The sequence below is a fragment of the Octodon degus genome, unplaced genomic scaffold (genome assembly GCF_000260255.1).
Source record: "Octodon degus isolate 3935 unplaced genomic scaffold, OctDeg1.0 scaffold00024, whole genome shotgun sequence".
Classification (NCBI taxonomy): Eukaryota; Metazoa; Chordata; class Mammalia; order Rodentia; family Octodontidae; genus Octodon; species Octodon degus.
Window position 1 is genome coordinate 9,055,473 of NW_004524600.1, and position 22,680 is coordinate 9,078,152.

Here is a 22,680-nt window from a genome sequence, read left to right on the forward strand (position 1 = left end):
TGAATTTAGGACAGGGTCTATAGGGTATACAGAGTCTCACTATGTAGATCAGACTTGCAGTGATTCTCCTGTTTTCAGCCTCACAAGTGCTGGGATTACAGGTGCGCACCACCACACCCAGTCTCAGTCGTCATCTCAGTGCACCCCGGGGGCAGGGCCGGCACAGCATGCCAGGGATCAAATCCTAGCTGTGCTCTGTAGAAGCAGGCGCTTTATTCTGGCAGGCCCTACAGTTTTCAATGACGACAGACAGTCCACTGTGGTATACGTGTCATAGGTTTGCACCACTGTTCTACAGTGAAGATCTAGTCTCTGTACCCAGAGAGCTTAGAATTTTGCAGAAAAAAGAAGAAATATACCAATATAAAATAGAATGTTGATGTAGAAAGCACCACACAAGAAGAACAGTAAGAGTAATTTTCTGATTTAGAAAAGACATTAATTCTAGTTAAGAAGACAGAAACTATTCCATGAAGGTAGCATCTGAATTGATTTCTAAAACACAGGTAGACTTTTTGTGCTATGTTTTCTTTCACATAGTGGATTTTTTTAAATCAAAGAAATACTTGATTCTTGAAGGAATAGGAGATAAAATGTTACTAAATAATTTATTAAATAGGATATACAAGCAGATAGTTTCACTTATGCACTTATTAGAAGAGAGGTAGGACTAGACACTGTGGAACCTGCTCTTTTCACTCAAGAACAGGCGAGTAGCTGACCTCCATGGCAGAAAATACAGATCCTACATTATTACTTTAATGGGCATGTAGTATTGCCTAAAAGTATCTTACTTCTTTATTTTTTAAGACAGTACAAATTAGAATTAAAAAATTACAAGGGATACAGATTTTTCACTTAATAAAGTAATATGAATTTCACAGTATTTGTTGTAAAACACAATCTTGTCTTCCAACCAGTTATTATCTGGTAATATGTATCTTGTAATATGCCTAAAAGTACCTCAGGAAATTTTCTATTAAATATTTTGGATGTTTCCAGCATTCCCCTACCATGAACATGATTTTTATCTACAATTTGTGTGTCATATATATGTATGCGTGTGTGTGTGTGTGTGTGTGTGTGTGTGTGTGTGTATTTGCACTATTTTACAATTACTTTCTTGACATAAGTTTCCAGACCTGTAGTTTCTGGGTCAAGCATTTCCAGAGTCCTTTCTGTGTGCTTCACAACATACTAATTAGTTTATTCCTCCACAAAACCACTGAGTATTGTACATTATTTCTCAATCTAGGCAGTGAGAAGTTAATCAGCTAACACTGGACAAGACAGTGTCTAACTCCCTAGACCTAGGCATGATCTCACTGCTAAAAAGGGGGAATAAATCAAACTCCTCAGCCTCACTTTCTACTCTAGTTCTAATTTCCAAGGAATTTTTTTTTTCTCCTTATGCCTTCAGGGCAGGTTTGGCTGGCTTCAGTTGTGGGGATCGAACCACAGCAACCTGAGCCTGACTGCTTTGTTGAAGCAGCCACTTAAAGAGCTGAGCTAAGGGGCAGGCCCCCTATAGTTCTAATTTCTATTTCTAAAAATTCCCTCTTAGTAGTCCAAAGGACCTATGCTCATATAGACTAACTTTTTTCTTTCTTTCTTTCTTTTTTTTTTTTTGTGGAACTGGGGATTGAACTCAGGACCCTGCACTTTCCAGGCAAGTGCTTATTCTACTGAGCTATCTCCCTGGCCCTAGACTAACTTTTCTGCCTTGAACACATATTATCTTGTTTGTAAATTTGATCTTGTTATCCATTCTACTGAAAAATTCTGTATTTTCTAAATTCTATCCATTTTTCAAGATTGACCTCAAATGCCGGCTTCTCAATAAAGTCTTTAACAGAAGATTATATTAGTTGTTAGCATTATTATTGCTGTGAAGAGTATCTTTTTATTATTTATTTATTTTAATTTAAAAAAAAACATACTTGGGGCTGGGGTGATGGCTCAGTAGGATAAGCGCTTGACCGGCAAACACAAGGATCTGAGTTCAATCCCCGGTTCCGCCAAAAAAAATAAATAAATAAAAAATAAAAAAAACATACTAGTACTTGTTATCTGCCAAGCATGACATGAATGCTATCTATAGAAGCAAGAAAAAGCAGATGCCAATCCCTGAAGAGCTCATATTTTAGTCTACCTGAATGTTTCCAGTGTTACTTTGGAGGTGTACAACTAGACCATCAAGTCTTCACACGATAATCCTGCTACCATTCCACCACTGTTCCCATGCCAGCAACTTAGACTGTTCTATGTAAACATTAAAAGGCTTAATGGTCAATGCTAAGAAGGTACTTGCAGAATCTAATTTAAATTATCACATTTTCTTTTTCTAAATACATTAAGGAAATCTAATAAAAGATTTTTCTCTCTCCCTTGTTTTATAGCAGCCCTATTAGAAGTCCAGGCAGAGTTTTTCAGAATTCTGCTCTGCTTTTTATATTAAAGATATTCCCCCACATTTATCTTTACTTGGGAAGAAAAGAAAAACACATAAGTTAATCAGAATCCATCTTCTTCAATCCTTATTTTATCATAACACACATTATACTGGTATCATGGAGCTAAACATCTCTCACTGTCAAAAGTAGAATTTTTGTAATTGGCAGTGATTTCTTTTTGCCTTAGCAATGGTTTCTTTGGGTATTGCACAAAAAGCTCAGGCCACAAAATATAAAGCAAATGAATACATTTCAGCCTCTGAGCTGTTCACATTGAGGCTAATTCTCCTGTGGGAACTTTTCCAATGAGTTCTAGGATGCTTATTAGCATCTCTGATCTTTACCAATCAGATAATAAAAGCAATACCAAAAACATCTTCAGGCACTGCCAGATACTCCTAAGAGGGCAAAATTGTCCAGTTAAGAATCTCTATTGCATGTTATAAATATAAATGCATTATTTATTCTATGAGTATTTATCTGTAATAATAACATATACTTACATTCGAAGATCCATAATTCTCAAAGTACTATCTTTGGTATGGATTAACAAACGTTTTCCATTGGGGTGGACCTCCAAATAACTTATTGGAATCCCCTTAAATTCAGCTTCTTTAATTTCCTAAAATGGTAAGAAATATCACAAAATACTATTCAGAAAAGTGTCTAATGCTATAAATTTTTAAGAGTACAAAATTGATTTTAAAATGTCACTTTCTATTATACAGAATGCTTTAAAACTTTTTGCAAATGATTTCCAGAAACTTGCTTAGGCTGATAAATTGTATTTTTATATTATGTAATGCTCATTGTAGTTATTTACTTTCGTAATTATTTACTTTACCAAAATATAGTTGGCTCCCTAAACACTTCATACACATCTCCTAACACTACAATTTCTGTTCGTATCATATAAAAAGCTTCCAGTCTTTATAAACTTAAAAGTGTAGAATTAATTTTCAAGTTCTATCCTGTCTCAGACTCTTCATATACTTTCATTTGTCTTAAGTATGCCTGTTTTGAATTCTTATTCGGAAATAATTTCGTTTAAATTATAATTTGGGTAAATGTTTTCTTTCATTCCATTGGTTATTTGGGGCAGCCACAGAAAATGTCCAACTAATGTTGGGAAAGACAAACTCTCAGGAAGAGGCTGCATGAGCAAGCCGTGCACGAGAACTTCCTTTATACCTTATATCACACACTAAAATCAACTCTAAAGGATAGAAGATCTGTTGCGCCAGAAGCCATAAAACCCCAAAAGAGAATATAATGGAAAAGCTTTTCAATGTTGGCTTTGAACATTGGCTTTGGCATTTTTTTTTTCTGAAAAGATCCTGCAACTTAGTGCAGCTTGGCCTGGAACTCATAGCAATCGTCCTGCTTCACCCTTGCAAATGCTGGGAGTGCAGGTGAGCATCACCACGCCCTGTTTACCTAGCAATGATTTCTTTGAGTACTGAACCAAAAACTCGGGCCACAAAAGCAAAAATAAGTAAATGAGACTAAATCAAATTAAAAAGCTACTTTCTGCACATTAAATAAACAACAACATTAAATGGCAGTTTATTCGCTGGGAAAAATTATTTACAAACCATTTTTCCTAAGGGGCTAATATCCAAAATTTCTAAAGAACTCACAGGACTCAGTAACAGAAAAGCAAAAGCAAATAACTGAAATTAAAAATGGACAAAGCTGAATAAACAAATCTCCACAGAAATATAGGCAGGGATGCCCAACATCTTTTAAATGTCATAGAAATGGAAATGCCAATTATTTGAGATTACACTTTATACTTATTAAGACAATAATCGAGAAGTGCAAAGATAACCAGTGTTGTTAAAGATGCAGAGAAAAATTTGAAACTGTCTCATTGCTATATGTTTATCAATAAAACTTTGAAAAGAAAAAAAAATAAATAAATAAAATTTAAAAAAAAAAGATGCAGAGAAAAGGGAAGTCTTCTACCTTGCTGCTGAGAATGTAGAATGGCAAAGCCACTGTACAACAGCATGGGGGCTTCTAAAGAAATATAACCACCATATGACCCAGAAATTTCCCTTCTGTGCAAATACCAAAGGAAACAAAATTACCACCTTGTAAAGATATCTGTATTCCTATGCTCCCCACCGTACTATTCACAAAAGCCAAGATACAGAAACAACCTAAAAGTCCAGCAACAGATAGACGGATAAACACACACACACACACACACACACACACACACACACACACATTCAGCCCTAAACATTAAGATCTTGCCATTTGCAATAAGGTAGATAAGCCTGAAGACACTATACTAAGTAAAATAAGTCAAAGAAAAATACTGCAAAATATCACATAATCTCACTTATATGTGGAATCTAAAAAATATGTAAAAACTTCAAATGTACATTGAAAGATTGCCGGGGCTGGTGAGTGGGGAGATGGGAGGATTTAGCTGGGGGTACATGAGCTAACTTGAGGTATTCCTTTCATCAGCAGTTCAGCCCTGCTATTAATGACTGATTTCTCTTTTTTTAAAAGTCATAGAAAATAGTGAAACACTGACACAACAGATGGGGATTTTAGTGGCTAAACTTACAGCAAATCTCAGATGGGGAGGCACAGGTGATTACCTAAAACAGATGTAAACATGCAAAATAATAATAATAATAATAAACAACCTGCAGAACAAGTGAAGGGCATAAATGTGAGAAAGCTTGACACATCTAGCATTTGTATTATATGGTAATTTCCTCATATTCTTCTTTAGCACATTCATGCTCAAACTAAAAATCCCTTGTTTTAAAGATAAAGTACAGCTGCTTAAGAGTACACGGAACGGCATATGCATATTTAATCCTTAAGGGATAGATGAATGTGCCTTAGCAGTCCCCACACTGCTGACTGCATGTAGCCTTCAATCTGTCACAGAGCATTTGCTGCTAATTTCCTAAATATTTATTTTTGATGATCTATAAGCTGTGGATTTTCGAGATAAATTTCCATCTTAGTATATAAAGGTTAAAAAAGGTACACATCTTCTAATAAATGATACATTCTGCATTCTACATACATAAGCTTGAAATTGCTATCTTTAGGGACTTGCCAGTCCCTTTGGTATGTATTCAACTTGCTTTCAAATCCACTCAATCCAGACGTGTGCTTTCCTCTCTGAACCCTAAACCACAGCTTGCCCTTCCTTCCTAGTTTAAAGCTCCCTGTGCTTGTGCTGCACTCCCTTTTTCTTTTTCTTTTTCTTTTTCTTTTCTTTTCTTTTTTTTTTGCACAACCGGGGATTGAACTGAGGCCCTTGTGCTTGCCAGGGGGAAGCACTTATTCCACTGAGCCATCTCTCCAGCCCTGCCCTTTGGTATGTAATTAATCAGAAAGTTCTTTTGAGAGTGTGTGAAATTAGGCTACATGATGAATCTCCAAACATCATTAATTTGATAGAAAATAATTAAATAGAGAGACTGGGCATGGTGGCGCACACCTGCAATTCCAGCTCTTGGGAGGCTGTAAACAGGTGGATCACTGAGTCTGATCTAGTGGTGATACCCTGAACACCCTATAGACCCTTCTCTAAAATACAAAATAAAAAAATAATTAAAAATAGAATACAGTTTTTAATATAGATCTCATAAATACAAACATTTAACTAATTCACGCACATTTTTTTCCCTTCATTTTTATGTATTTGGTACAGGGTCACTACCTAGACTGGACTCCTAGCGATGCTCCTGTTTTCAGCTTCCCCAGCCCTGAGATTACAGGCACGCACCACCAAGCCTGGCCTCAGTTGCTGGCTTAGTGCACCTGGGGGTGGGGCCGGTGCAGCATGCGGGACTGGGATGGAACCCTGGTCACTGTGCTTGCCAAAGCAGGTGCTTATTCTGCTGAGCTATCTCCCTGGCCCATGCAAACTCTTTTTTGCTTAGAGTAACTTTTTTTTTTTTTTAATCAAAGGACAGCTAGTGTCATAAGCTAGTATGTAAAACTCAAAAACAAGCATATAACATGGTAGACAAAAATTACATAAACTAATATATAAAATAAACTCAATGGTCAGTCAGATAGCTCAAGAGGATTAAAGCCAAGGATAGGGTTCGATCGCCAGCATGTCGTCCTCACTGGGGGGGGGGGAAGGAGGGTGTAGAGATGGTGATTGAGACTGGGTGTGGTGGTGCATGACTATAATCCTAGCTCTTGGGAGGGTGAAAACAGGAGTCCAATCTGTGTAGTGAGACCCTGTACATCCTGTACTGAATGCACAGAAATAAAATAAACTCAAGTGGATGATTCTTTTATATTTTTAACTAAAAAATAAAAAATATACACCAACAACATTGTTTGCAGGGACCCTCATCATAATTACCTGATGATGAAAGACAGCACTGCTGATGAGCACTGAGCATGTTGTTTAGAGAGATGTTACTCAACCAAGAAAAGAGGACTACAGTAAAAACTACAAGTTGTCACTTACACATGGTAATGTAGCATTACACATACCTCACTTTGCCATAAACTCCAGCTAATGCCAGAGTGCAAACTGGGGCTGCAAAGACTGAAGGTGGGCTTGGGGGAGTGTTTCCTCAGTAGCACAGTACTTGCCACAGTACGGCCCTGCTGTGATTTCCGTACACAACGAACATACATGTGCACAGACACCCCCCACAAACAACAAAGACAATATACAATTTTTAAAGGACTGAAAGCGAACTCGCCAAAATGAAAATCTTCACTAAGTTGTCATAAATCAGCCATCAGGCAGACTATAACAGTTGATTAAATATAACTGACATTTAGGGTCCAAGAAAAATTTAATTGTTTTTAAAAGACAGAATGGAATGTCCTTCACATTGTAAACTCAAGTGGTAGAACTGTTACCTAATTTCTTTACTAAATCTAAAACTATAAAATATTATTTCCTACCTTATTTATAGTCCAGTGGTATACTGAGTTCTGCAAATCTTTAATGTTGACATATGTATTCCATACAATAATCACTCCTGTGCAGTCTCCTGAATACATGTGATGACCTATTTAAAAAAGTAAAATTACTCACTTAGAAACATCACAAATTAGAAACAACAATAAGTTGAGGAAACCATAACCTCCTAACTAGTCAAAGCAATAGAGGGTTATTACAAGTTATTTTAGTTTAAAAATCAAAAAAAGCAAAATAACTCATGTCCTAATCCCAGTTATCTTTATATGTGCACTTTTCTGTTTTAAATTGCCCTCAACGACATGGTTCCCTTTGTCACTTGCTTAAATTTGAATACAAGAGCAAATGAATACCTCAGTACATGTGTGTAAGGCACCAAAACCAAAACTAAATTACTTGAATTATTCAATATGTATATGTAATTCCTCATCTTTACCACTGATACATTCTGTCTTATATTCCTAGAAAATACCTATATTCTAAAATATACTGTTAACATAATACTTGAGAACCGAAAACCGCAATAAATGACAGAAAATGAATAAGATAAGTAACAAGTGTTAATGGTGTAACACAATTCTTCTGAGTTAAACTACATAAAGCTGAGTGGGACTGCCGAGACCAACCATCAAGCTCAACTTCATAGCCACTCAAGAACATCTTATCCACCATTACTGACAGATAGCTGCTTGATGACTGAATTTAATATTTTACAAAACAGCTTATTTAACTGCTGAATCACTCCATGTATTAGAATGCTACTTCTAATTCTGAGCAAAGAAAGGTCTGTCTTCAACTTTGGCCCTATCTCTATCTCCTGGAGCAACATGGGCCAATTTCCCTTTTTCTCATTTTTGCATATCTTATGGACAAATATTCTCAAAATTATTTTTTTAATAATGTGAGCTACTTCTATTAGAGTTTTCAGACACCTTTCTATTCAGAGCCTTTCAAAATTTATTAATATCCCTAGAGAAGAAATGAATACATGAGCAATATTATCATTTTGATCCGGATCCTATTTATTGCTATAGCCTAAATGCCTAGTTTCTGAAATTTAAAGTGATTAATAGATAAAATTTTTATTTATTCATCCAATAAAACAATCTAAATTTTATGTCTTTAAACATATCCATATTATTTATATACTAATTGTATAATATTTATATACTTTAATTGTAATTATATACTTTAATTGTATTTATATACTTTAATTGTAATTTTTCCTTCTATACGTCTGTGTACTTTTTTAAAACATCTATTGCTATATTTCACATATACATCTGCAAGACTCTTTGAGGATATTTTTTGCCCCTTTTATCTACTCCTTGATTTCAAAGATCCCTAAAAATAACTACTAAGGTGAGCCAGGGAGATGGCTCAGTGGAATAAGCGCTTCCCTGGCAAGTGCAAGGACCTGAGTTCAATCCCAGGTTCCACCAAAAAAAAAAAAAACTACTAAGAAGATAATTATCAATCTAAATAAATATATTTATAAAATTTGATGTATGACAGAGTAAAGAGTAACAATTTAAATGTTTACAAGTTAAATAACTTTAAAATCACAAACAACTTCCTCAGTGACCTGTGAAATAATAATAAACCAAAATATGCATAAATAATTATCAATTCTGTAACATCCCTCTTAAGGTTCAATAACTACTAATGAAATAAAAAAAATGAATTCATCATGCAACTAGCCTTTATTTGGAACATACTCTGCCATACCTTCAGCATCAAAACAGAGAGAATTGATGAAACTCTTGTGAGCATTAAACTGGTGGAGCAATACAGCAGCACTTTCTCTCATCTCAACTTTCCATATCCGTATCACAGAATCATAGCATCCCGTAACCACAAGCTCTCTTACAGCTGGGTGGAATTTAGCCGTGTAAACAAAAGCAGGATGAGGCAAAACTCTCAAAGTATTTGTATTATTTATTTCATTTTTCCAGATCCTGGAAAACGATAAAAAGTTACATATTGCTTCCAAAAGGCAGAAATGTAATAGATGTTTAGTAAGAACCAACATATTCAACAGACACAATGATCAATGGTAAACTAATATTTACAAAGAAATTATGATGATGATTATTAGGCATATATCTATTAGGTGTGTTTTACTCTGTAAAACTAAAAATTATACTTTAGGCATACCTACTTTTTAAATCTATGAGGGAAAAATAAATGACATCTCATATAGACTGTATATATATTGCAAGATGCTTAATAGTAGAGTTTAGAGGCTGGGACACTTACATTAACTTTTTAAAAAACTTATTTATTTATTTATTTATTTAATTTGATACAGGGCCTCACTACACAGCTAGGATTTGTAGTGATACTCCTATCTTAGCCTGCCTAGCGCTGGGATTATAGGCATGCACCAACACGCCTGGTTTCCATGGCCAGCATGGCATGTGGTGTCAGGGATTGGACCCCAGTCCTTGTGCTTGCCAGGCAGGCACTTAGACCACCAAGCTATCTCCCCAGCCTCCTCCTTAACTTTTATGTTTGTAATTTTAAAGCTCACATAACAAACATAAATATAAAACTTATATTGAAATAATTCTGAACTCTTGGGTAAAATAAGATTAAAATAATCTTATTTTGATAGAAAAAAGACTTCTAAATTAACCATTTCCTTTCTGTTTAATGTTCTCATTATATTTTCCTCTAATGGTTGATTAATAAAATAACTTTTAAGATTATAACTGCTACAGGTTAGACCAAAGAGTAAATTCCAAGAGGTAAACTATTTTGAGGTATTTCAAATTTCTAACAATGTGCAAAAATAATCAAACCCAACAATGCACAGGTGCTATAGGACTATGGAGCAGTGGCTTGAATTATTAGAATTACAGGAGTATGTTCTTTTTATTATGAATATTTATAGTTTATCTTAAGTACTAAGAAAGCAAATTAAGTCATTTATAAAATTATAAAGGAAAAAATACAATTGACTATTCAAGAATAACATTTTAAGAGTCTTCTCAGCAACTGCTCAAAATATAGAATATAGTCTTCAATAACAGTACCATGAATCCAAACTAACAATGAAGGAAGTGAAAGAATATCTTTTCAGGTGAAAATAAAGCATGTGTGTCCCTGAAAAATTACTCTGTCCATAGTAAAACATTTTTTCCACATTTTTTCAATGAACACATACTACATGAAGTAGAATACTTTCTAAAAGAACAAAACTTCTAATTTGAAGGGAGTATTACAGTAATTAAAAGATAAAAACCTCAGCTGCTTGTGAATGAATCTTTGCATCATTATTTTAAATGCTATGTAGCAGGCAGAAATGAGGCAAATACATCCTTAAAATAGCTCTCGGGGCTGGGGAGATAGCTCAGTAGAATAAGCGCTTGCCTGGCAAGCACAAGGGCCTGAGTTCAATTCCTGGTTCCGCAAAAAAAAAAAAAAAAAAAAAAAAAAGCTCTCAATACATTAAAAGACAATATTTTAAAAATAAAAATGAAGACTTTTGCATAAAAAATTAACTATTATCAATGATAACTTCTTTTATACAGGTGATGGTAGAATGAAAGATCAAAAGAAATAACAGATTTGGAGGAAAATCAGGCTGCTCATTGAGAAAGAGGAAAAACAAATTCATAAAGACTGGATGAACACACACACAAATTTTTTTAAATATTAAATGAAGTTTAATAAATATAACTATACATGTATTTTATTTTATTTTATTTTTGGTGGAACTGGGGGTTGAACTCAGGTCCTTGTGCTTGCCAGGCAAGCACTTATTCTACTGAGCCAGATCCCCGGCCCCTATACACATATTTTAATAATAACATGCTATTACGTTCTTTTAACATTAAGTAACAGTTACTGGAAATTAGCTGATTTAAAAGTTTTTTTTCCTCTACAAATTATTATATTGCAGGAAAATATCAAAGTTGAAATAGTATGTATTAGAGTGAGTGTCATGGGAACATAGTCTGTTAAGAGCCATTACACAGAGAAGTCTTGCTCACTGCATTAAAAGGTGCTGATTTGAGAACAATACAGCTTATTCTGGAAATAACTAAAGGGGATTCAGGTTAAAACCATATGGCAGAGAGCTCCTCAGTGGGAGATTAATGCTTAGAGACACTGACAATAATGTGGCAGTGATTTCAGGAAAACGGAAGTAGACGTGGGCGGAAACCCACAATTTTCCACTTATGAGAGTGAGCAATTATTTTTTGCTTTTACTTGAGCTCATTCATTATAAGTATTCTTCATTGCATTCAAAAACTTTGTCTTTTGATTATAGCCATGATATTTCTCTTTTCACTTAGTTAATACTTCATATTATTTTTATGGTCAGAGAATCCAAATTAATACCAGTTTTCAAGCATATAAAAATGTATTTCACTTCAATATATGTTATTTGAGGAAACCAAAGACAGCTTCAAGAAATGGTGAAATTTGAGCTGAATTTACATGATAACTACCAGCAGCTCACAAAAGGCACTTAAATTTCTGGCAAATGAGTTAGGCAGAAGGGTGAGGTAAGGGGTATTTAAGTATAGGAGTAAATAAAGTACAAGGGCACTCAGATGCCAAAGGTAAGATGTTAAGGGTATTTCAAAATATTATGTAGGTCAGGCAAAGGGTATACAGTAAGTATATATGAGAAGAATATAAGAGTAACCAATGAGGGAAGAATATGTCTATTATTATGCCATTCTAGGTTAATGGAATACTTTCTAATGGGCAATGGGGGTAGGAAAGACTTTTAAAAGACAAAGCATAATGAAAGAGGGTTTTGGAAAGGTAATTTTACCATAGTTGAGAGAAAGAGAAACACAATTATAGATAGTAGGAGGGAAACGAGACAGAAATACAGGAAGCTCATGTCCATCTAAATTTGACTGTAAAGGCAGTCATCTAATAAAAGTTGGAAGATTGACTTAGTGTGGAGAAATTGGAGAGTGGTGAGGTTTGTGACTGGTGCCAGATGAATGAGAAAAAGGAGCTGAACAAATTATAAGTAAAAAGACTCCTCAGCAGGGATGACAGTGCAAGTGAGTCAAAGACTTACAAATCCATAGTCGTACCTCAGTAGAGTTATGTATTATTCTCTAGCATTGCCAGGTGTCACACAGGATGCGTGTACTAAAAGGAAAAACCAGGTAAGCGCCTGAGGATATTACTAAGGGGGACTAATAGTAGCTTCCTGATTCAATGGAGAGCAAAGTCAACTGTTACTTTTTGCATTTAAATATAAACTAAGAAATGCTAGTATCTTTATCAATTAGACACTTTATACAGAGAACAAGACTGAGTGGATTAGTGGAAGAAAAGACCCAGACTTAAAAAGTTATATTACACATTAAAAGAACAGGATACAGCAGATATAAATGATAGTAAAACAGATGTAGTTCTCAAAAGGCTCTCACTTACCACAATCACAAAAGTTATAGAAAATGTCTCTGGGAATCAAATTAAATGGTGTATATAAAATCATTTTGAAAAATTGCCTCATAGTATTTTTAGAACACAAGCAAAGTCAAACAAAGATAAAACAAAGTACAAATGAACTTTGGATACTAGCTTTTAAAATGTTTCACTATAACACTTAAGTTGACATAGATAATTTAGGACTTATTTTGTGAGAATAAAAATATTTAGCATCTGCAACATGTATTTACTTCTTCTACATTTATATAATGAGCTCCACTAGATCCGAACCCCCACATATAGTCAATAGTGAGAACAGGATCCTTGCTATCAAATGGTGTATATAATATATTTAGTTTATATTTTAGGAAAAAATTTCAACTGTTTAATAACCTCATCTCACACTGCTAATCAAACAATTTACAATATGATTTTTTTTTAAAGCAGAATTTATTTACTGCGGGAATGAAAGCTTCTGAGGGAGGGACAGAAGACGACCTGAGTGGGTTGCCACGGAACTTGTCTTTTCTAGGATTTTTATAGAAAAAAACTATGAGGTGAGGTGGATCTAAAGTGGGAAATATGGGAACTCACAAGATGGCAAGAGGTGGGACAAAACTGTGGTCCAACAATAAGATTACTCATATAATTGCTGAAGTAAAATTGATTAAATCAGGATCAAATGGGAAAGCAAGTCTCATAGCAAGCAGGCCCAAATAGAGAACAGGGGCTTTTCCTGTGGGGGTTGGATTAGTAGCTCTTCCTGGCTTTTTCATGGTGACTGATACCTATTTAGAATATCAATTCCTGATGTTTATCCTTAGGTAGGTGTGTGGCTGCATTTGTTTAATCTTTTGTCTTGAGGTCTGAGCCCACAGCAGAGGTGCTTGTCTCTTTAAAATATGATTATTTAAAGATGAGAGCATCAGAAATGTTCTACAGTAATTAATAAGAAATACTGAGAAAAATGCTTTCAAGAAAAGTTTTAATGCTGTTCAATTAGTCTACATATTTATGGGGATTACTTCATAGACAAAACATAACTGAAGCATAAAGGTATTTGTAGCACTTCATATTTTCTTTAGATTTCACTGATCTCTAAGAAACTTACACAACAGGTACGCTATTACAGAGTACACTAACCTGGCAGTGCCATCAGATGACGAAGTGAGGATGTAACGATCATCTTTCGACCAGGAAAGGTCATAAATGATATTGAGGTGGCCACACAATTCTCTCATGAAACGTCCAGAAGGAATTTCATATACTAATGAAAATATTTAGAAGTCAGTAGGTTTCTAGACAGAAGATCTTTAATCCATTAACTTATAAATGCATACTTTATAATAACTTACACATAAATTAAGCACTATGAAAATTATGAGATATTTCTAGTATAAACAAAGCTTAAATCTACTTAATAATAGTTTTTCATTTGTTTAGGAAAAAGGAGTCACAAAATTTTATAGTATCTTAAAATTTCATAATACACTATAATATGCCACCAAATTATGCTTATCTTTTCAAAGCAATCCTCCATGAATCTTTGATTATCAATTTATTAGTCAAATAATAAGTAGCATTACACTGTAATTCATTTCAAATGCTCTATAACTTCGTGTTTAATGAAGTGTTATTTTACTTGAAAATCAACTAAATGCTCAACAAAATTGTGATTATTTGAAGTGATTAGAAATTTAAACTTAGCTACTGTCAGAAAAAAAATTCAATATAAAATGACAGAGCAAAGTTCTTAGCAGCTTTTCAATTTGACAGACAAAGCACTATGCTATTACAGGTTTCACACACAAATCTGAACACAGAAACAGAATTGAAGTCTCTACCTCCACCTAGTGGTAAAACCAAGTATTCATTAGCTACACTACTAAGAAGATCTAAAGTACTGAGTAACTGGACCTTGGAAAATCTGCTTCTCCATGAAAGCAACAAGAACAGTAGCAAAAATTCTTCAAACATGTCTCAGAATACTGGAAATTAAGCACAGCTTGTAAGAATCTGCTGAGTATTTAGTCAAAAGACAAATGAATGGATTTCAGTAAGAACTCTGAGCTTCAGTATTTTTCACTTATTCCATTTCCCTCTCTTGAATTCTAAAATAGCCTTAAAAATTGGTGAAAAACAAGAGCCTAACAGGCACTGGAGTCTGCAGAACAGGGCTGCAGATCCCTAAAGTATCTGACAGTCTGGCAGCTCCACGAGAGATTCTGTGCAGAGGGCCTGCCTTTACCAGACCTGGCTCACTACACACTTTATACAAGCAACTGGGGGCCAGGGAGATGGCTCAGTAGAATAAGTGCTTGCCTGGCAAGCACAAGGGCCTGAGTTCAACTGGGGGTGGGGGAAACCAAAAAACCGCTGAAACAGAGTGGCACTGTTTAGCACTACAGCTGTCTCAGGTGGTAACAGCACTTGAGGCTAAGACGAGGTTCACTACAAAATTTAAAGTAAAATACCTGGGAACAAGATGGTCCTATAGGACCTTCAAAAGCTCCAAAACAGTGTGTATCTAAGAATCTAAAAGATTCACATGCACATATATAACAAAAGGTCTGTGTGCACAGCCAAGCAAAACCTAACATGCTTTATCTCTCCCTCCAGCTGACTCAAGGAGATTGTGAACAAACAGCAAGTGAAGGCAGAGTTTTTAATTGCCTGTTGAAGCTCTGAGAGCCTGACACACATAGTCCCCTGGAAAGGACAGCAGATCTATGAAAGCCAAAGTATTTAACAAAAATCTCTGTCTATACCAGGTTTCAACATAAAATCAAGAGACATGGAAAAAAACAGCAGAAGTATAATCTGTGAACAGGAAAAAAAACAGTTAATAGAAACTGTCCATACAGAAACTGAGGCAGTCTATGCATTGGTCTTTTCCAACAAACTTTAAATTCATTCTTATGAACATGTTCAAAGATCTAAAAAGGAGCATATCTGAAGAATTAAACTAAGAATTATTTCTCATCAAAAACAGTACCAGTAATAAAAGACAAAAAGGACCAAAAAAAATTTTAGATTTGAAAAGTACAATCACTGAAATAATTGACTAGAGGAGCTCAAAGGATACAAGCAGGCAGAATAATTACTGAACTTAATGACAGCTCACTTGAAATTATTCAATGTAAAGAACAGAAAAAGAATGAGAACAAGTATGTCTCAGAGGTCTGCGGGAAGCTCATCAAGTCTACAAAACACAGGCATAATGGGGGTTCCAGAAGAATAAAGAGAAAGGGGTAATCAGAAAATATGAAGAAACATCGACTGACTCAACCCCACACTTGTGAAAAATACTAATCTGAACATTAACAAACTAAGCAAGTTCCAAGTTGAGACACAACATAATAAGCATAGTCATAAACCAAAGACAAAGATTCATCTTCTGATTTTTGTGATTTAAGCAATATATACATCTAAATGCACATCACGTGGAATAATTAAGTATAACAAGTTTATCACAAAGATGTAAAACACATAAATCAGAATGAAAATAATTCTTTCATTAATCATGAGAAAGAAATCACTACTATAGCATTAGCATTTGGGAGCTTGTTTCACAAAAATCTCCCTCTACACATAGATTTTTGGTGAATTTCAGAACAGCATAGTGATTAATCAAGCTATATAATTAATTTTATATTTTGAAAATCTATTATTATTTTATGAGGAGGAATATTAATTTAATAAATGCCAGTGAACTCAATTAGGAATCCCTGCTGAAAAAAGTGAATTACTACATGGTGTGATCAAAATATACAATACACATCTATAAATTTAAAAAATTATGGTGAAAGACACATGGCCATTAACCTGAGCACATATTAATTTGAAAAGTTAACCCATTGTTCTCGCCATTTCTGAAGCACTTCCAGAAGTCCTCTTTTGTGTGCTTAGGAGGCATGATCAAAAATCCAGTGAATGCTGCTGCTGTGGGCCATCCAATGTAAAGGCAGGCTCACAAATATATAGCGGTATGTCCTCCCCTACCTTATTCACTGGATCTGGCACCAGGTGACACATGGCTCTTCCTAAAGTCCAAATGATCATGAAACATTTTGAATCCATTTAGGACATTGAGGGAGCCACAATAATGCAACTAAAGACAATGACAAAAAGGCATTTCCAGAGCTGCTGCAGAAGTAGCAAGAACAATGGGCTACATGTGTTTGAAGCAGGGGAGAAGAATATCTTGCAAAGGAATCATGACAATGTGTCTTTTATTTTATTACATTTGTTAACATTTAAATACTCACTGTGCTTTTGGATTACATATTGTCTACAAGCTTAGTACAAAAAGTTTATCATTCAGTGTGCAGGGCAGATGATGGTGAGACGCTGGCTTCCTCCTGCGGAAGAGCTGGTTTAACACTTCCAGGACAGCTGGCAATGCTTGCTAAAAAAACTTCAAAACACTCTAAAGCTACAGAAATAATTTTTCTTGGGTTCTTTGCTACTTTCCAATCAGACTGAGACATCTTTATCTAGGTACTTTTAAGGCAATCAGTAATGTCCTGGTGCACAAAAAATTCATAGGCTCTCATACTTCAATTTATCACTGCTGTCACCTAACTACATAGGGCAAACTGCTCTGAGATTTATCCTTCAAGTTTCTACATTTCCGTATTTAAAATAAAAACTTTCCTGCATGTTTAAAAAAATGACATCTTTTATTTAATAATCTCACTGTATTTCTCAATGGTTAAAGTATAAAAGAACTTCTTTTATACTTATAAAGAAGACATAAGGAGATTTGTCTTCTTTAATGTACTAGAACTGAAGATTACTCAAGATTTCAATGAATTTTTAAACCAGACAATGTCCATTACATAGAGTGCAGTCAGATTATATAGTTAGGATTATTTCTCACACATAATTGGGTATCCATCCCGGCTGGCACAGGCCGCTGCTAATATTCTTCCACTGTGGGAGAAATCAAGACAAAAACATCCTCGTTCTCCTGCACTTAGTGAGAAGAGGTGCTTGTTCGGGATACGGCAAGCCTAAAAAACATGTATTTAAAAAATATAAATTAAGAAACATTAAAATACAAAGCTACTTGTTAATCTCAATTACTATAGTAGGTTTTTAAAACTATGATGATATTCTTTTACTGGGATGCAAGAAGTAGTAAAATATCCTAAATTACTTTCTAAATAGAATTAGTTTTCATAAGATTAAGCAAATCTGTTCTTTGTTTCTAACACTTATTTCATCTAAAATATGACTAGGAAGAATTTAATACTCTGAATCTGTCACTGCCATACTGCCTGTATATAGCCACAAGAAAGAATGTGTATCACAATCTTATTCCTTGACAGCAACGTCAGTCATTTTGCTCAGATGACAAACTTGTTTTAAAACTGTAAACGCCCTACATGTCCTAGCCTAAGCCTAGGATGCATGAGTGTTCAGCTCTCTTTTTTCTCTTAAAATAACCACCTCTTATGTCTCTTTTTAAAATATAGAGCAGCCATCCCTTATCTGTGGTTTTGCTTTTCATGGCTTCTGATTATTATGGTCAAGTGTGGTCTGAAAATATTAAGTGGAAGAAAATTCAAGAAATAAGCAATTTTAAGAAGGTAATGGCTTTAAATTTTGCACCATTCTAAGTAGTGTGACAAAACTGAGCTAAACAATGTATGGGATAGGAATTATCTCTCTTCTTTTAGGCGATCCCCATGGTACATGACACCCATGCAATAGTCACTGCACGGCTACTGCTTTGGCTATGAGATCCACTGTCATGCTATCTTAGTACCTGTGCTCATGTTCATGGTTGCAAAGAACAAGAGCAGTAGGGCTGGCAATTCCCATATAACAACAACAACAAAAATAGATGTTAAAATGCTTTCTATAGGTGAAAAGGTAAAAGTTCAGACTTAAGGAAAAAAAAAAATCAAATGTTGAGCTTACAAAGATCAACAGTAAGAACGAATTACAAAGGACGAAAAAACGTTTGTCCTAATTTTGCAGTCGTATTCCAAACTCCAAGTTATGGCCAGCTTGAGTGATTAATGCTTAAAGTGCAGAAGACATTAAATTTGTAGGCAAGAAACATGAACAAAAAATCTGTTCTGATTGACATGTTGCATCAAAACGCATAGAGCCTACACAAAGATTTATTTGGTAAGAGATCTCCTAAAAATAAATGACACCAAACCATTTACTACAAAGAGATGGTTACACAGAATCTAATTTACACATTAAACTTTATCATAGCTATTTCTGTAGGAAGAAAGTCTATGAAGAGCTCAGTACTGTCTGGGTTTTGGGCATCCACTAGAGGTCTAGGAATACATCTCCTGTGGATATGAGATTACTGCATATTCCAAATAATCACCCCATATTTGCCTCTCATTCATTAAATGTATTAATATTTTATAATAATTTCTATACTTTTATTACCTGTAACCAGACAAAACTAAAATTTTCTGAGTATTAATATCAACTGCCAAAAATACTATTTACTTTTGTGTTTCCTAATTCTACCTCTTCTAATCTTCAGTGGCCCTTCAGTGTATTTAGAAAGTGATTTAGAAACATGATTTAGAAATCATGTTTTGGGTCCTTACTGTATGCCATGAATGCTGTACCTTATTACAGTTGGCTCTGAATATATTCATTATTGCGACCCTTTGCGTAACTATCATTACCTAAGAATAATCATTATTAGCTAAATATAGCTAATAAGGATTGATCCAAGGGTCAAGCCCAGCTTAATGAGCCTTGTCAAAGACTGTTAGGCTTAATTTCTAGATAGGTATCAAGTTTCTGACAAACAGCATCAAGATTTAGCAGCTCACAAGCAACATTAGGATATACTGGGCATATGAAAAATTCAAAAGATATCCATTACATGTCAATAATGTACTAGACACCACGATGCCCATCTCTTTTTTCTAACCTCAGACCCGATGACAAAGAAAAGGGAGAGAAGGGTAAAATTACAAAAAATGAGGGAGACATCAAGAGGCTTTGTAACTGTATTACTACTCCTAGAATGTAGCTGAGGTGAGTCAGCTACACTCACCTCACAGAATCACAGAAGCCACTCAAATCACAGAAGCCACTACTGTTACTTGTATTCCCACAGTTGGATGCTGTGTCCTCACCCAGAATAAGCACTCAGTGAATATCAGAAAATAGTAATAAAAATCTTCAAGTGCTCTGAATACTAACCCTACCACACTTTCTTTACTACTCTTTTAGTCACTAAGCCATGCAGGGTCTTACTTTCTAACCCTTATGTTCATCTCTTACTCTTTCAAGTTTAGACTATCATCACTTCAAATATTGTGATCAAATGCCATCTATACATTATTCTTAATTCTAATGTACCTTGTTTCAGAATCCACCATGTCATTCCCAGCATTAATTTATATTAAAATAAGATTGTTATTAATGTGTCTCTCTTATTTAAACCTACCATCATTTCTCACACTCCACAAAATCAAGTAGAAAGCTCCACACTCTCTATAATGTGAACTTCATCGGGCACACTATATCTCCTGTAAGTTGTGGTTTCTGGTAGCCAACTGCCAGAGGGCCTAATGCACACAAATGCTTTTCACACATTTGCAACTTCACCTCCATATAAAACACCCTTCTCAACTCTAAGCTGGCCATCTTAGGTCATGGCAAGCTCCAGCAACCTACCAAATGAATCTACTTTTCCATTCTTCTTCATCTTCATTTTCCAATTCTCAAACTCTCTAGTCTCAGGCTACTTCAGTCAAAACATGCTTGAGGAGTTCAAAACATTTTTGTTTATGGGGCTATATTGATGGATGTTTATTAAATTAGATATTAAAATTGAAGGTTAAAAATATTTATTAGAAGTACCTAGCAAATCCATTGCTAACATAGACTTTTTAAATGAAAAATAATATAAAATGTATGTTTTAATTTTTTTAAATGAATTTAGGACAAGGTCTACAGGGTGTGCAGGGTCTCACTATATAGATCTGATTCATAGTGATCCTCCTGTTTTTAGCCTTCCAAGCACTGGGATTACAGACGTGCACCACCATGCCCAGTCTCAATCACCTTCTCAGTGGGCCCCGGGGATGGGGCCAGCATAGCATGCCAGGAATAGATCTCCAGCTGCTGCACTCTGCCAAAGCAGGCACTTTAGTCTGCTGAGCTAGCGGGCTGGCCCTCTAAAATGTGTATTTCTAAAACTCTCCTTAACCTGGATTAATAAAAGTAGATTTTCAGGCTTATTGCATTCACTCTTTTCATGCCTCACATGCCATTTCACCACTAGAAAACTATAGTATGTGCTTGTGAAAGTAAAAAAAGGAGTAAAAATAAGTTAGAATCGCTATGAAAAGAGACAGATTTTAAGAAATCCCTGAAAGGACCTCAGGATCTCAAGAGAATCCAAACCATACTTTGTGAACTACTAATTCATATAACTACATTCATAGCTATTTTTTGCCTCAAGACTTTATCTGGCAAACAGCCCAGGGACTGCTTTCCTCTTTCCCTAGCTAACAAGGAAGGTTTCCTAGGGCATCATTTAAGCATTGGTCTCTCCATAATACATGCTATATATCTCTTATTTAAAATCCTTTGGACCAGAAGCATTTCACCTGTTTTGGTTATTTTGGGTTTTGGAATATTGGCTGAGCATCTTTAATCTGAAAATCCAGAATCCAAAATGCTCCAAAATCTGAAGCTTTTGAAGAATTTTGGAATTTGTATTTTGAGATTAGAGATGCTCAACTGGTATAATGTTTGAAATATTCCCACCCTAGTACAGTCATTTTAAAATCTATCTGTAAAACTAGTCTCATAGAGAAAGACAAACATGATGCAAAACACAGAAAGTGAAGAGGTCTAGAGAAATAGTCATTTTCATTTCTATATTAGATATCTGGATAAATTAAAATTTTAGATAAATTGTATTTAGTATTTATACCAAATATCATTTGGTTTTGTATGCTTTTTTTTTTTTTAAATGTATTTAGTACAGGGTCTACAGAATCTAACTATACAGATTAGACTATAGTGATCCTGCTGTTTTCAGCCTCCCAAGTGCTGGAACTGCAGGCACATGCCACTATGCCCAGTTTCAGTTGTGTCTTGGTGTGTGCCAGGAGTGGGGCCAGAACCACACCCCAGGAATCAAATTGGTGTTTGTTTTCTTATGGGAAATAAAAATTTCTAAAACTGACTGCTAATGTTTTTCTATCATTGCAAAAAAGCTAAGTAAGAAAACTTTTGTAAAAGCTTAAATGCTATTCAAATTGTGAAAGAAAGATATGCACGTATATTATCTCCATCAATATGTAATTCAGGAAGAAAGCAGAGGATGTAAAAATAAATTCATGAACTCATAAAGATTAGGAGATACAGCTCTTACAAGCATCAAAAATCTATCACTTGTGACCATATGCAAATCTAAGATTTAAAAGGGAGTAAATATCTAAATGAATATAGCAGTACTAAACATTTCACCTGTCCAGGCAGTCGTTTCCACTCTACTATTTCCTTTGAATCTTCTAATCCAGGCTCTTTGTCTACTGTTCTTGACTCGTGGTGATTTTCATAATGTACTGGTTTATCTTTTTCTTCCTGAAGAGCCATCATAGAGCAGCAAGATGGCTTTATCTAAATATACAGAGAAAACAAGACAATGTATATCATGTTCACCTTTTTGTCTTGCTTAATATGTAGTATTTTTAAAATAACAATAATACATTTTATTAAAACATGACCCAGAAAAAATCTTTTTATTTATACATGATTCTACATAAAATAAAAGCAACTTGAAAATATAGTTCTATAATCAAAAAGCGTTACTGTTTGGATAACTGATTTCAGTGATTGCACAAAATGATTTGAATTTTTTTTTTTTTTTTTTTT

At 34.7% G+C, this 22,680-nt stretch overlaps 1 protein-coding gene across 4 annotated transcripts in view; it reads right to left on the bottom strand.

The window, feature by feature from the left end:
• LOC101579400 (jouberin) overlaps positions 1-22,680 on the bottom strand; it is a 181,013-nt gene that overhangs the window by 154,648 nt on the left and 3,685 nt on the right. For 2 of the 4 annotated variants that reach the window (XM_023712174.1, XM_023712173.1), the window contains exons 2-7: positions 22,273-22,425; positions 17,678-17,810; positions 13,935-14,062; positions 9,115-9,340; positions 7,371-7,477; positions 2,957-3,075 (exon numbers count right to left, since the gene is read on the bottom strand). In XM_023712174.1, the coding sequence (XP_023567942.1) occupies positions 2,957-3,075; positions 7,371-7,477; positions 9,115-9,340; positions 13,935-14,062; positions 17,678-17,810; positions 22,273-22,404 (845 nt within the window). In that variant the 5' untranslated portion in view covers positions 22,405-22,425. Of the gene's footprint in view, positions 1-2,956; positions 3,076-7,370; positions 7,478-9,114; positions 9,345-13,934; positions 14,063-17,677; positions 17,811-22,272; positions 22,426-22,680 lie in introns of all 4 variants that reach the window. The other 2 variants (XM_023712176.1, XM_023712175.1) reach the window with 1 other exon arrangement.